Here is a 14,541-nt window from a genome sequence, read left to right on the forward strand (position 1 = left end):
AAGTTGTGTTAGGCATTAAACTGCTGGTAATTGATCCAGCTGTTTTGAAAAATTGACTTCATCTATTTTCATACCTTTCCTAATAACCTTCTAATACTTCTAAATTTATCGGTTTCGGGCACTTTTGCTAAAGCTTAAGCTTTAGCTTATACGTCATGACAAATTTAACCTATTTGCTGAGTCACACAGCCGCGTAAGAAAACGGCATAAAGAATACATAATCTTCTCTCGAAACCCATTGTACAAACTTACCGAGTAGAAGGGGAGACAGTTGCCTGGCTAAACCCCTGGAAATATCATATACATACAATTTGACTGGAAATTTCTCCATTGAAAAGCTTAGCATAGCCTGACAAATTACGTTGTTTATTTGTTTTGACTCGAGAAAAACCGTCGGGGACTGGTGCTAGAAGAGGAAAAAGCGAAGAAGAAAAGACCCTGGGAATGAGAAATCGGACTATTCACCAACCAAAACCAGCCTGTCTTTGTCTTCACTGACCCTTCACTGTATTACATTTCTAAGCTTTGATTTTAACTTGTTGGATCCACTGTGCATTTAATATGTCTGGAAGATAGCACAGATTTATGCACTATCCGACGACTCTTAAAAAAGGGGTTTTTTTTTGTTTCATTGCCTGTCCACCCCCCCCCCCCCACCAAAAAGAAAACACCCACCCTAGTCCAGTCACTGAATATTTCGAACACACCATGACACACCCATCCACCCAGCTCCACCTCCTCCCCCGGTAGATATAATGCCCTAGAAATGAACGAAACGAATGCCTTTCTTCGGGAAGTTGAGACATTTCTGCCGGGAAAAGAATGGATATAAATTTGCAAGAGACTAGAAAACGTGTTTAAAAAACGCCTATTTGATGCCGTTGTGGTATCTAATGGACCAGTAAAACCACAATTTTTCTACAGGCCCACAAGAATAAATTATGCAATGCCTTGTAAGCATATTTACCGCAGTGTATATTTCAGTAGACCTTTAAGAGATGGTTTCAAGGTTCGGCGCATTTCTATATTATTATTTTATTCGCCTGTGCACGCTTTTTGGCACAGGCCCAGTTTTTCATTGTTTAAGGTGGTATGTTACCCTCAATACGGACAAAAAAGTTTGTTTAAATATGCTGAAGAAAGATCAATTGTGTGCTATTGCACTCAAGAAGAGAAATTAAATTTCTAGAGTTTTACTCAAAATGGTTGCTATGGAAACCAGCCACAGCCTTTTGAAGGAGTGTTTTATAGTATTGACGCCAACACTTCCTGCTCTTTTACAAAACAAGAATTGACTGTCAAATAAGCATATCATGTAAGTTTCTGTTTTGTTCTGTGCAATGAACCTAAGTTTTGACAGTTAAGGTGGCTGAACACAGTTTTTGATACCTGTGTTTCATTCACCTTTTTCTCTAAAACCCTTGATCTCTCGGTCGCCAAAAATGGCAGCAAGCAAGTTAACAAAACAAACTTTAGTTTTTTGATGGTTACGCTGACGTATGTGCCGTTGCTATGGCAACACGAATAAAAATAAACAGGCATTTAAAATCGGTTTTGTTTATTTGCAGAAAATCTAGTCATTAGATTTTCTTTATAATTTACATACAAGCTTGTAACAATTCTCATAAGTTAACACCATTTTGCTAATAATTTAACAGAGAGATCTTTAATTATCCGTTGTTGAAGGTTTACTGGAGTATCTAGAGTTTCCTCTGTTAAAGTTCAATTATTTTCAATACTCCAGCTACTCATTTCCTAAAGTGTTTTCGTGCGAAATTTCGTAAAATTCTAATGAGTGGTTCTCGAGAAAGAGGCGTATTTCCGAGAGTGCAAATTTTCATTCAATCGCAATTTTTTGACTTACTACGCATGCGCTGCATTTAACTGGGTTCTTTCGGTAACAAAGAAAAAGCTGAGAATTGCTGAGTTCTTTGCATCTTTACCTTTTCTAACTTATCTATGTGATAAAAGACCAAAGCCATCAATACACTGCGTTCAATTATAGAGAAAAATAGAACAGATACTGCGGGTGTTGAGTAAATAAAATGATCGCTCTGTTGACAGCATGTTTGTTTTTTGCAATCCTTGTGCGCGCGCTGAATTGCATCAGCAAAAGCGCGCGCGAAAACTGTGTTCGGCCACCTTAACTCTTATTTTCAGTGCTTTTTACAGCTTTATTTGGAAATAACCTCATTTTTTACCACACCCAGTGGACAAATCATCTCATGTCACGTGACAGATCTTAAAATGTTACGATTTTTTTGGTTTATATCATCGCGACACTATTGGTCTTTGATCAGCCCAAGTTTCGGGAATTCTACTTAAAAACCTTGCAAAGTAGAAATGTTGGCGCGAAGTCAGTCGGTATAAAAGTAAACTTTTGAGAAAAATGCACTTTAAGTTTCTTACCCGAAGTATTAAGCATTTAACGAGCCACAAATAGCGGGGAAGGGGGGTGCAGATTGGATCTCGGGGGAGGGGTGCAATGGTTGTTATATTTTGTAAAAATTTACCGCAGTTGTGGGAAATATTCCTTTTCATAAGGGAAATGAATGAGCCTGTGATGGCAATTTGAGGCAAAGCATTTCACAAATAATTATACCAATCGAGTTGTGCATGTCTTAAAAGTTTTTTTCTAAATAGTTTCGTTCATATAAGTTAAAAATAATCTATATTTTTAGTCACGTTCTTATAGTAAACAGTCGTTGCTATGGCCGTTGCTACGTGAAAAAACTTATACCACTGTGTACTTTCCTTAAATTTCACACTCATCTGGAAGGAAATTCGGCAACATCGTTTCAAAATGTGTTTGACAAGTCCTCAAGGGTCTTAAGTCTTGTATTTCCTAGAAATTGAATTTTTCATGAACATCGCCATATTTTAGGGTACCATACCCCCTTAAGACACAATCGTAAGCAAATTACCTAATTTCCTATGCAAATAGCCGTAAAATCATCAACCGTAGAATAAATGGTACGGGTCAGTACTAAATTCAACGGTCGACAGCGTCGGTGAAATCCACTGAAATCTTCTGAGAATTTTGGTCATCCCCCATTCTTCCACGACTAACTATGGCATGTGATTACTGATCTACATCTGAGTGGGGTTTTAAAACGATAACATTGATAAGAAGCGAACAAAAGCATCATGATTTAGAGACATGCGCCGAACCGTGGAACCCTCCCTTTAAACGCTTCCATTGCCGATGTATATTTACGAAAATATTTATTCTTGCAGGCTCATTCGTTTCAAGCCCCGCCCTGAGAGAGAATCGAAAAAGAAAATCCAAACCAGCGACAATCGTTGATCGCGGACCAATTGTTAAGGCAGCTTATAATTCATCCACTGCAATACCTTACTGTTTTGTAGCGATATGGGAAAAAATAAAGATAAAATGACTATATTGTTATTACTATTAAATACATTGTTATCTACTTTTAAATACGTATTATCAAACATTTCAGACTGCTTATACTTTAACCTTGATTTACACGAGTGAAAAAAGTAAACAAAAACGCCTTATTGCAACGATTCTCGATGTTTTATCATTGTTATTTCTGGTTTCATCAATTTACGGGGAATTTTTCCATATTTTCTTCCCAATCCCTCGAGCGTCTTGTATTGAAAAACGACTTCTAGACTTAAATATCATCACCCCACCACGAGACAGAGTTCAAACAAAGTTCAGTCGATCACTGATATTAACAAACTCTTTATTTACAAAGAACAAGGCTTCTTATAGACACAAAAGCAAAACACAAAAACTCAACATTACAACAATCTCTGTAGTAAATCTCAGTCATTATTAACTAATTGAGCAAATGTTATTTTAATGGTTCAAAATGTTTGCAATGGTTCCTTGTCTTAGAATATTCTAACAAGAGATTTTCAGTAAGGTTTCGAAAAATTCAACACTAAAGCTATATCAGCAGTTACTTGTGAACTCTGTCTATCCAGCTTAAAACGATTCCTTAGGATTTCTTCTTTGTCTCTATTGTTCTAATAGTTTAATTCAAGATTTGGTTTTTGGTGCTTCAGATTTCTAAGACATTACCTACCGGCATCGGTGATCTGACTGCTCCACAGGATTAGTGTGCTTACTTTGCATGTTGATGACTGTAATGCATCACTCAAACTGGTAACACCGGCATCGGTGATCTGATAATTTCCCAGTTTTAGTGTGGTTACTTTACAGATTTCTAAGACATTACCTACCGGCATTATATCCCAGGTCTACTGTGGTTACTTTACAGGTTGGTGACTGTAATGCTTCACTCAAACGGATTACACCGACATCAGTGATCGCATTGACTTCTAGTACTAGTTCAGTTAATCTACTTGAAATTAATTCTCTCATGCAATCGACGCATTCGTCATTCAAGCCACAATGACTCAGCTGCAGTGTTACTACTGGATTTTTTTCCCAAAGGTTTACAGATTCGTCTTATTCCAGACTGTGTTAGATTTGAAAATGTGAAACTCAACCCCCTAGTAATCGATGGATGTTCAGTTAATGGTTGATGTTTTTTAGTGGCTTCTTCATTCAATTCACAAAAAACATCAAACAAAAATGAAACAGCAATACAGTCCACATCAGTTACGTTTTGGAATATGGCAATCCTGAATGAGGGATGACTCTTTATGAAATTTTTTGCGAAATCTTTGTCTTCATACTCAACTTAACTCTAATGGGAAGGCCGTCTCCGCCGCTTTCTTCTGATTGCAGTACTTCAAGTAATTTTTCCATGAATACATTGTCTTTTTTATTCCATAAAATACCAGCCATGAACTGCATAATCATTGAAGATCTCTCCTCTCTCCACAAACCAACGAGCCGCCGAATACTCTTGCGTTTTCTATAGGTTGTGTGTGAGGAGTCGATTTAAAGTCGATCATTGCTTTCTTCCATATTTACGTGTTCATCCGGATGTATGGCTCCATCAAGCGTTCTTGTTCGAACTCTATCGCGCTATGCACTTTTTTCAAACGCATCCCTTGTTTGAGATAAAACTGCAGGTTTCTGTGGTGGACCACGTAATTTTTTATGTACTCCAGCGTCAGCACCAACTTCTTGCTTTTTCTGCGGCGCAAGTGGATAGCTGTTTTGCTCTTCGTGTAGCTCTTCAGGATACTCTAGGTCCACCTTTAGTATCCACCACTTCTTTGAATTTCCTTTCATTTTCATTATTTGCTCTTCTCCGGGCATGACTCACTTCCACTTGAAACCACTTTTTGCCGGTGGCAAGCTCATCACCCAGCCGTAAAGGTTATTCGCATCAAAGCAAGTTAATATATAATTTCTTGGTTTACCAAGGTCATATCCTTTAACCAGAGGGTTGATCGCCTTTAAATAGCCCTTACTCACCATTGCGATGCCTCTTCGCATTCCTGTTTCAATAAAAAGGGGCATGTCTTGATCCGTCAGGGGCTCAAGCTCCACACCTGTCATTTTCAGAAAAGCATCCCAGTTCAAGCCTGGAGAACTGTAATAATGCGCTGGATCCAACCCGTATTTTTCTATGCACACCTTTCTGAAGTTCTTGGAAACATTCGCTAACAGTAACTCGTCTGTTGTAAACGTACAAATCGTGATAGTCACCAATGTTGTGCCCGAATGCTTCCCATGCTTTCTGCGCGTGCTCAAACTCTTCTTCTGAAACTCTCTGGTCCTGCAGCTTGGTTCAAAACGCCTCTTTTGCAAGCAGCTTTGCCTCACAGAACCTTTCAAAAGAATCCATGTATTTGTATAGGTAAATTCCTTTCTTCACAAGCAGCTTCATTTTTTCTTTCTCTTTTTATGCCACTTATAATAATGCTGTTATTTTGAAAGACTTGGGGCCACTGCCTTTTACAAAACAATCCAGACTACTTAGCAAAAAACTTTCACCATTCACAACGCTCAAAATAATATGCAAACTTGAAATAAGGAACAACAATGAAGTTTTATCAAAAAGGTGAACATTCTTCGCACTAGTTACGTAAACGTTCTGCAAAAAAAAAAAAAAATACCGAGGCGACTTGTTCACTTCATTCGTGCTCGGTTTTCCACCCCGTTTTCCGGCGGCGCGGGGATAAGGGAACGGCCCACCGTCATCGCGTAGGTCGTACCGCTAGACTCGACCTCCCCTAAGCCAAGCTGTTCCATCTTGGCCTAGTATGATGGTCAATCATTATTCCCATATCTTATTTCAACTGAGTATGAATGGTAGTGTTGTGAAATAGAATACTATCGATGAATCTAAGTCTATTTCTCAGTGAGAATGAACTGTACTTTTCCATGTTGTTTGGTATACATTTTATTTCTCCGTTCACTCTCGACATTGCCTTTCTGCGTCAAAAGGTGTCCATCATGACCTTTCAAGTTATTAAATGCAACTCGGATTGGAATCGTTTTCAGTTGAATTCAATCTGAGCTTCAGGCTACATCTGCATTCATTATGCGCGGCCCCTTTAATTTCACAACCGCTTAAGTTGTGTATATAACTGCGATGATCATTGATGTCTTCATACAATATAATTATGTTACCAGGAGCCATAATCGGGAACGGAGACCGTAAGCGCGTGCCATTTCTAGTATTGGGGCTGTCCCTATGATATGGGACAATTTTTCTATTTTTAGAACAAATTGCGCCATCGCATACGGCACACGCGCGTACATGCTGCGAGGATTTTTACTGACGTCGCGCGGGGAAAATGGCTTCCGAAATTCCTGAGCTGTTTGATGCTTTTGGCCCACAACTCAACACGTTCATGTCTGTTGGAATTTTTACTTCAGTATTTTCGTCGTAAGCTGCTCCAATTTGAGTGAAGTATGACAGTGTCGAATTTAGGTATGTCCCGCTTTATATGCAAGTTGTGTTCCGCTGCTTCTTTTACAAGAGCTCCACCTTACTTTACTCTAAATTTCACATACGTTGAAGATTAACAGTTTTTCCATAACACAGCAAAAAATCTATTTGGATATATTTGGATATAGCAGCGTGTCAGGTCTTCAAAGTTTCTCTCCCTGCTTGTCACACGCTTGCGGGCATTTCGCCAGAGTCTATAGCGACCGAAAAGTAAAAAAAAAAATACCGCCAGCTTGAGTTTCATCTGAATTATAAGCAACGCTTGATGTTTCATCAAGCCCCGATAAGTTTACGTCTGTAGATGCTGCCCAGTTTTGTTTGTGTTAAGTCCAATAAATTGCGCCCGCCGATGCGTGTTTTGTACAGTCATGCAGTAAAACATGACAAATTGGATTTCCGCACTTCGTGTGAAAACGTACATCGAACTCTTACAATATCTCTAGCTTTAAAATATATTATGAGAGAATATTAAAAGCTTAGCTGAAAATATGTGAATACGGCGGAAATAATCAGCAAAGATACGATGACGCTTTCTTTAATCAACTCGAAAAAAGATTTCGATTTTATCGCTTTAGTTATCAAAACTCCTTCTCTATTTTATTTTCGCAGTGTATATAATATTTCACTATGTTGCAGAAACATAAGTTACATGATGTTAGCAGTCTTTTGGCGTTGGTGAAAATTTTTGCAGCATCTCAGCACAAAAGATAACGAAAGAAATCTTTGTCGAGATTTCTGTACAATTGAAAACACCGACTCGGACTTGAAAGTGCACACGCTCGAGCTACTTGTACGCGTCACACTTTCGTTTCAAAAATTTTGCTAACTCGCCAAACAAGCAGAAACAATAAGAAACTATCAAAAACAGGGTTTGGTTATGATTAAGCATTGTTTGAAAACTCACAAATTAACTCGATACTTTAGAGTAGAGTGTTTTCTTACATAAGCTTTATTCTAAGTCAGAACAAACGCAAAAGCTTACGCGTACAACTATAGCGCGAGTAGATATTAATTGAGTTGAATTGAAGTCTTGTTTTCGACCCTGAAAAACTCACCTTTTCCATAAGCTCAGAGCATAAAACTACATATCAGGGCCCTGGTTCTTATTCCCTACCTTATTCCTTGCCACCGCTGTGAAAATCCGCAAGCTGTCGTCATTTGATCTCACGTCACATTACAACGTCCGCGCGGACATATGTCGTCAGGGATAGCGATTAGTCCCACATCATAGGTGCGCGCGGATCCCAATACTTACGGTCTCCGTCTCCGATTATGGCTTCTGATGTTACCCCATGTTGCGGTGGCATTTTTCCCCGAATCGAGTCGACGCTTGGAGTCCAGATTCGGGGCCCAGACAAATACAGTATACAGGGGGGTTCTGTTAGTCTCTTTTTTCCCGCATCGGGGCTGCGCTAAGAGTTGAGATTGGGGACGGAAAAAATGGTAACAGAAACCCTCCTAGATATGTGTTTCATCTTCATCACCTATTTTTGTGACTCAACATTATGGCTATTTTGATTTATTGTTGCTTATTGTTTATATATACAACATTTTAAACATTTTCATGTTGTAAAATGTCTTCATTGTATCGACTACTGATTCTGGAATAAAAACAGTCCCTTCATCTTTATACAGATTGCTATTTCCTACTGAATTATAAAACCAATCCACAGCACAAGGAACCTTCCACACCAGGCACAGCTGCCAAGCACGTGTCAGTGTCCAGCAACCTATTTTGCTTCGCATGTACAGCATATAGCAACCAAGGATGTTGTCAGTATTATTGCTCAGTGTTCCACTACCAATGATCTCTCTAGTCTCCTGAAGGGATTTCATCGTTTCCCAAAGGAAATACTTTGTTTTCCGGAAAGAAATATTGTGTTTACCAGATTAAACATTTATTCTATTCCACACGATTTTATAAACCAAACTTTTAAACGATGCCCTTACAGTCCAAGTGTCCTCGATATTCGAAAATGCCCAAGAAGTTCCGATTCGTACCACACACACCGAGGATTAGAATTTTAACTTTGTGAACGAAAAACTAATATATGAAAAATCTACGATAGCAAGTAAAACAAAAGGATTGCGTAATGCCTAAAGGTATTGGTAAACACTAACGAATGCAGTTGCCCGTGTTCATTAGGTAATGCCCAAAGGTATTGGTAAACACTGACGAATGCAATTGTCCCGTGTTCAGATTGGTGTCTCCAAAGGGACTATTCGTTCTCCGAAGAGCAATCATCATTTACCGATGGGTCTATTTTTCTGTCTTGCTGGATAAATATTTTTTCTCCAAATGGAATAAATCGTTTCCCGAAGGAAATACTTCGTTCCCCGAAGGGGATTACATGACCTCGGAAAGGGTTTATGAATCAGTTGCCAGATCCTGTACACGGAGCATTTTGCACGATCCTGAGCTGTACAAATCACTCGGCCATCACGGCCGTTTCACATATGTCAGCGATTCTGAGAAAGTTTTTCTGATAAAAAATCTATTCACGCTTTCGAGAAATCTAAAACACTCTTTACTGTGAAACACTGAACACATTGTTTGAATGCTGTGCCTGATAACTAGTCCAGAATAGGAAAAACATCATAAATATAGACTCTTCCTTTACAACTCGAGCTCGCAACCGGAACGTTTTCTATAGGTTGTGTGTGAGGAGTCGATTTATAGTCGATCATTAGCTACAGAAGCTTAAGTTTAGCCTCGCTCGTCGTTCGGCATCAGTTCGGCACTGTCGTCATAGGCGGACGAGCACCTTCGGACTTGGGGGGGAGGGCGGTGACCTTATTTATTGCCCGAAAAACATTACACAAAGTTCGCACTCAAATCGCAGTAACACCAAAAACGTTCACAATTCTCACGTCTAATGAAACTGATATCATTCCAAAATTAGTTATTTTGAAACCACGCAGATTCTATTTACCTTGATCGACAGCCTAGTAAAATCAGAAACTCATTGAAAGAAACAGTTAATTCTTTCTCGTACAAAAAGTTCCAGAAAAAAATTTTAAAACGGCTTTGTGGAGCCATTCAAAACATTCAAATCCACCACAAGAACAAAAGCCTTGATCTTCGTTTGCTTTAATTCTTTCGTCACTGTTTTCTTGATGTTAGTAATATAGGGCTTTCCATAAGTTGCTCGGCAATTTTCTTTTGGCAACTTTTGGTATTTCGAGTAACTTTTTGAGTTTCGAGCAACTTTTGCATTCTGAGCAATTTCTAGTTTTTTATCAATTCTGAGAAATCGGAGCAGCTTCTAGTACTTAAATTGGCCTTGCTTCCATATTTCACAATGTTTTAGTGGACACAATGAATTTCCTGTGAAAAAGGAGCCAGATACCCCCTCCCCCTGGGGAAGATGATGGGTACAAGATGCATGCAGCCGGGCTGCTAGCTTCAGCGGACAAAGATTCCCACTCGACCGACTTGAGTGTCTCAGGTGAAGAATTTTTGCAGGACTAAGATTAGTAGTTTTTACTCGTACATTTATTGGTTTTAATTGAGGACAAAGCTATTTAGCAACGCTGGTTACGCCGCAAAATTGCTCAAAAATGCTTAGAAATCTTACTTTTTGTTGTGCAGTTTGCATATTTTTGCACCAAACCAAATAGAGGAAGAGAGCAACAAAATGATTTTTTTTGTTTGTTTTTGGAGCAAAATTTGAGCAACTTTGTTTACAAAAAGCAACTTTTGACTTTGTTTTGAGCACTGAACTTTTGAGCAACTTTTTGAGAAATTGCAGGCAACTTTTTGTGAAATCTCTAGCAACTTGTGGAAAGCCCTGAAATAATATCCATATCGTATATTTCCACAATACACATTTAAACGGAATGTGGCTTTTCCAAAACAGAATACCTGCATCCTTATATCATTTGACCTTAACTCCGTTTTGACAAGGCAAACGTCACAGAAAGTAGCCTACAAGCCTGGCCTTGACTACCTTTAAGAATGTTTTCTCCCGAGTACTCTTGCCCGAATCATCAGCGTCTGCCCGAAAAATTTCAAACATTTCTGAAACTAGGGGAAGCTGCAACCTCCCCCCGCCCCTCCCCGGCCCGTACGCCTATGACTGTCGTATAATCCGAGATGAAACTGCGTTTGACGTCCGATTATAGGTCCTGTAAAACCGAGAGAAAACCAATATTATATGTTCGAATATTTTCTGATTTTGAACGAAGCACCGACTTCCGTTCGATTACCAGTCGCAGAAGACCGAATAGTTCCCAACACAATCCGAAAATTGGACACCCTCCTTACTTGCACACATCATGACATAGTGGTTACCTGCATGCCTAGCAGCAGTAACTTCGAAAACACAAAATATGACTTCTTATCAAGACAAAAGTAAAGCACAAACCCTCAGCATTACAACAACCTTTGGTAACCCTTAGTCATTATTAACTGATTCAATAAATGTTATTTTAATGGTGCAAAATGTTTGTAATTGTTTTTTCCCTTAAAGAATTCTAACAACAGATTTTCGTAAAGGTTACACGGAAAAAAATTATCAGTTAAGCTATATCAGCAATGACTTGTCAACTCTGTCTATCCAGCTTAAAGCGATTCCTTAGGATTTCTTCTTTGGCTCTATTGTTCTAAATTTGATTTCAAGATCTGGTTTCCGGAGTTTCAGATTTCTAAGACTTTCCTGAACAGTATACGCGATCCGATTTCCCTCCAGGTTTAGTGTGGCTACTTTACAGGCTGGTGACTGTAATGCTTGACTCAAACTGGTAACACCGGCATCAGTGATCTGATTATAACTCAGGTCTAGTGTGGTTACTTTACAGGCTGGTGACTGTAATACTTGACTCAAACTGGTAACACCGGCATCAGTGATGTTATTACCACCCAGCTTTAGTTTGGTTACTTTACAGGCTGGTGACTGTAATACTTGACTCAAACTGGTAAGACCGGCATCAGTGATCTTATTAAGTCTCAGGTCTAGTGTGGTTACTTTACAGGCTGGTGACTGTAATGCTTGACTCAAACTGGTAACACCGGCATCAGTGATCTCATTAAGTCTCAGGTCTAGTGTGGTTACTTTACAGGCTGGTGACTGTAATGCTTGACTCAAACTGGTAACACCGGCATCAGTGATCTGATTAGCACCCAGGTCTAGTGTGGTTACTTTACAGGCTGGTGACTGTAATGCTTGACTCAAACTGGTAACACCGGCATCAGTGATCTGATTAGCACACAGGTCTAGTGTGGTTACTTTACAGGCTGGTGACTGTAATGCTTGACTCAAACTGGTAACACCGGCATCAGTGATCTGATTGTACCTCAGGTCTAGTGTGGTTACTTTACAGGCTGGTGACTGTAATGCTTGACTCAAACTGGTAACACCGGCATCAGTGATCTGATTGTACCTCAGGTCTAGTGTGGTTACTTTACAGGCTGGTGACTGTAATGCTTGACTCAAACTGGTAACACCGGCATCAGTGATCTCATTACGTTCCAGGACTAGTGTGGTTACTTTACAGGCTGGTGACTGTAATGCTTGACTCAAACTGGTAACACCGGCATGAGTGATCTGATTGTACCTCAGGTCTAGTGTGGTTACTTTACAGGCTGGTGACTGTAATGCTTGACTGAAACTGGTAACAAAGGCATCAGTGATGTTATTACCTTCCAGGTATAGTGTGGTTACTTTACAGGTTGGTGACTGTAATGCTTGACTCAATCTGGTAACACCGGCATCGGTGATTCGATAATGAATCAGCTCCAGTGTTACGACTGGACAAAATTCTTTTTCCAAAGTTTTACAGATTCGTGTAATTCCAGACCGTGTTAGATTTGAATGTGAGATAGACAACTTCTCGTTAACAAACAATAGCTGGTCAGTAAATGGTTGATGTTTTTTAGTGGCTTCTTCATTCAATTCACAAAACACATCTAACAAAAAAGAAACAGCAATGCAGTCCATATCAGTTAAGCGGCGGAATGTGTAACTCCTGAATTGAAAGGGATGCTTCTTTATGAAATTTTTGGCGAAAGCTTTGTCTTCATACTCAGCGAGACACTTAACTCCAATGGGAAGGCCGTCTCCGTCGCTTTCTTCTGATTGCAGTACTTCAAGTAATTTTTCCATGAATTCATTGTCTTTTTTCTTCGACAAAATACCAGCCATGAACTGCATAACCATTGAAGACACTATTCGCGTGGAGGGAATCTCTCCTCTCTCCACAAACCAACGAGCCGCCAAATACTCCTGCAGAGTAAGGTGTGTAAAACAAAAATGTTTCGTCTCTTCAAAGGCAGATTTCCTGAAAGGAGGTCCACAATGAAGAATGCCACTTGCTCTCAGACTTTCAACTTCAAGTAAATCAAACTTTGTCATGTCTTCTTTAACAAAAAGAAACTTCTTCTTTACAAGCAATTGCGCTGCTAGCTCTGAAAGTTTATTCAGTGTACTTTCAGATGGAATTTCCTTTCTCTTGTGGTCCTGTACAAATTTGTTGAAAACCTCAAAATAAACGTCACTTGCTTTGACAGGGAGAGAATCAGCGCTCCCTGATTCCTTTAGAAGATACTCCATGTAAGAACACATCAGAAAACAAAGCACAGGGATGTGGGCAAAACTGGCAAGTTCTTCATTTCTCGCGATGTGATCAAGTACAGTGCTCTTCATGTTTTCATCTTCTTTGAAATACTTTTTGATGTATTCTTTCACCTGTTCTTCTGAAAATCCTGCAATTTCTACAAAACGATCAAAGCGAACTCCAGGCTTCAATTGATCAGATTCGTCGGCTCTTGACGTTGTTATGACAACAGAACCACTCAGAATGTCTCCTTTGATCAGCTTGCCACACAGAGCAGCTACTGGCATTTGCTCTTGAGCGCTGTTTGGGTACTTTTCATCCAAATGGCTAGCGATGTAATCTTGTTGTGAATACTCGTCAAACCCGTCAATGACAATCAACACCTCCTCAGGATGATTTGCTATGTACTCAAATAAAGATTCATCAATAATCGAGTGGTCATCCAGCACTGAAGAACGGTTCAAGATTTCTCTTATGGTAACAGGGTCATCTCCCAAAAGATTCAACTGACGGAAAGTCAGCAAGTATGCAAACTTGAAATCTGGAACTTCAGCCTCTGTGTTCACCTGAAATAAGTTGTCATCAGCCCAATCTCGAATCAGCTTTTGGGAAAACAGCGTTTTGCCAATCCCTGCCTTCCCTGTGAGAAGGATAGATTTGGGATTGCGGTCGTCATCGTTGGTACGGACGAATATTTCTTGACAATGTTTGACTTGGCGAGTCTCACTTACTTGACCGTATCGCCGAAGGGATTCCTTTCTTTCCAAATGAAAGTCGTCCTCAACAGGCTTTCTTCCATGCTGTATAAGAAGATTAGTGAATATGTCGTCCGTTTTGACGCTGGAAATGGTGGAAGAGGATATCGATTTGGTCTGGAACTCGGTTTGTCTTCTAATTGATGCCTTTAATGCGTTCGTGTAGGCTGTAACATCTGAACAGAAAACAAAGAACAGCATGCATTTACAAAGTTAAATGGAAGTAAATACCTTGTTTGCCATGTCAGATGTACTGCAGAAAACCCACTGTCCTGTTTAATTTGTTGTTTTTTTTTCTAAGTTATACATAGATGGCTCGTTCTTGCACAATGGAAATGAGCGGAAATAAAACACCAGCGACCAATCGTTCCTAGAGCCCGCAC

At 39.5% G+C, this 14,541-nt stretch overlaps 1 protein-coding gene across 8 annotated transcripts in view; it reads right to left on the reverse strand.

Annotated features, from left to right (window-relative positions):
- LOC145488906 (uncharacterized) overlaps positions 1-14,541 on the reverse strand; it is a 122,243-nt gene that overhangs the window by 18,356 nt on the left and 89,346 nt on the right. Inside the window, exon 2 of one of the 8 annotated variants that reach the window (XM_081467751.1) lies at positions 253-2,149. The exons of 5 other annotated variants lie outside the window; for them this stretch is intronic. In XM_081467751.1, the coding sequence (XP_081323877.1) occupies positions 253-346 (94 nt within the window). In that variant the 5' untranslated portion in view covers positions 347-2,149. Of the gene's footprint in view, positions 1-252; positions 4,050-8,944; positions 14,335-14,541 lie in introns of those variants that run through there. 2 more of the 8 variants (XM_081467750.1, XM_081467745.1) reach the window with 2 other exon arrangements.

This window comes from Orbicella franksi, chromosome 6 (assembly GCF_964199315.1).
Source record: "Orbicella franksi chromosome 6, jaOrbFran1.1, whole genome shotgun sequence".
In the NCBI taxonomy this organism is placed as follows: Eukaryota; Metazoa; Cnidaria; class Anthozoa; order Scleractinia; family Merulinidae; genus Orbicella; species Orbicella franksi.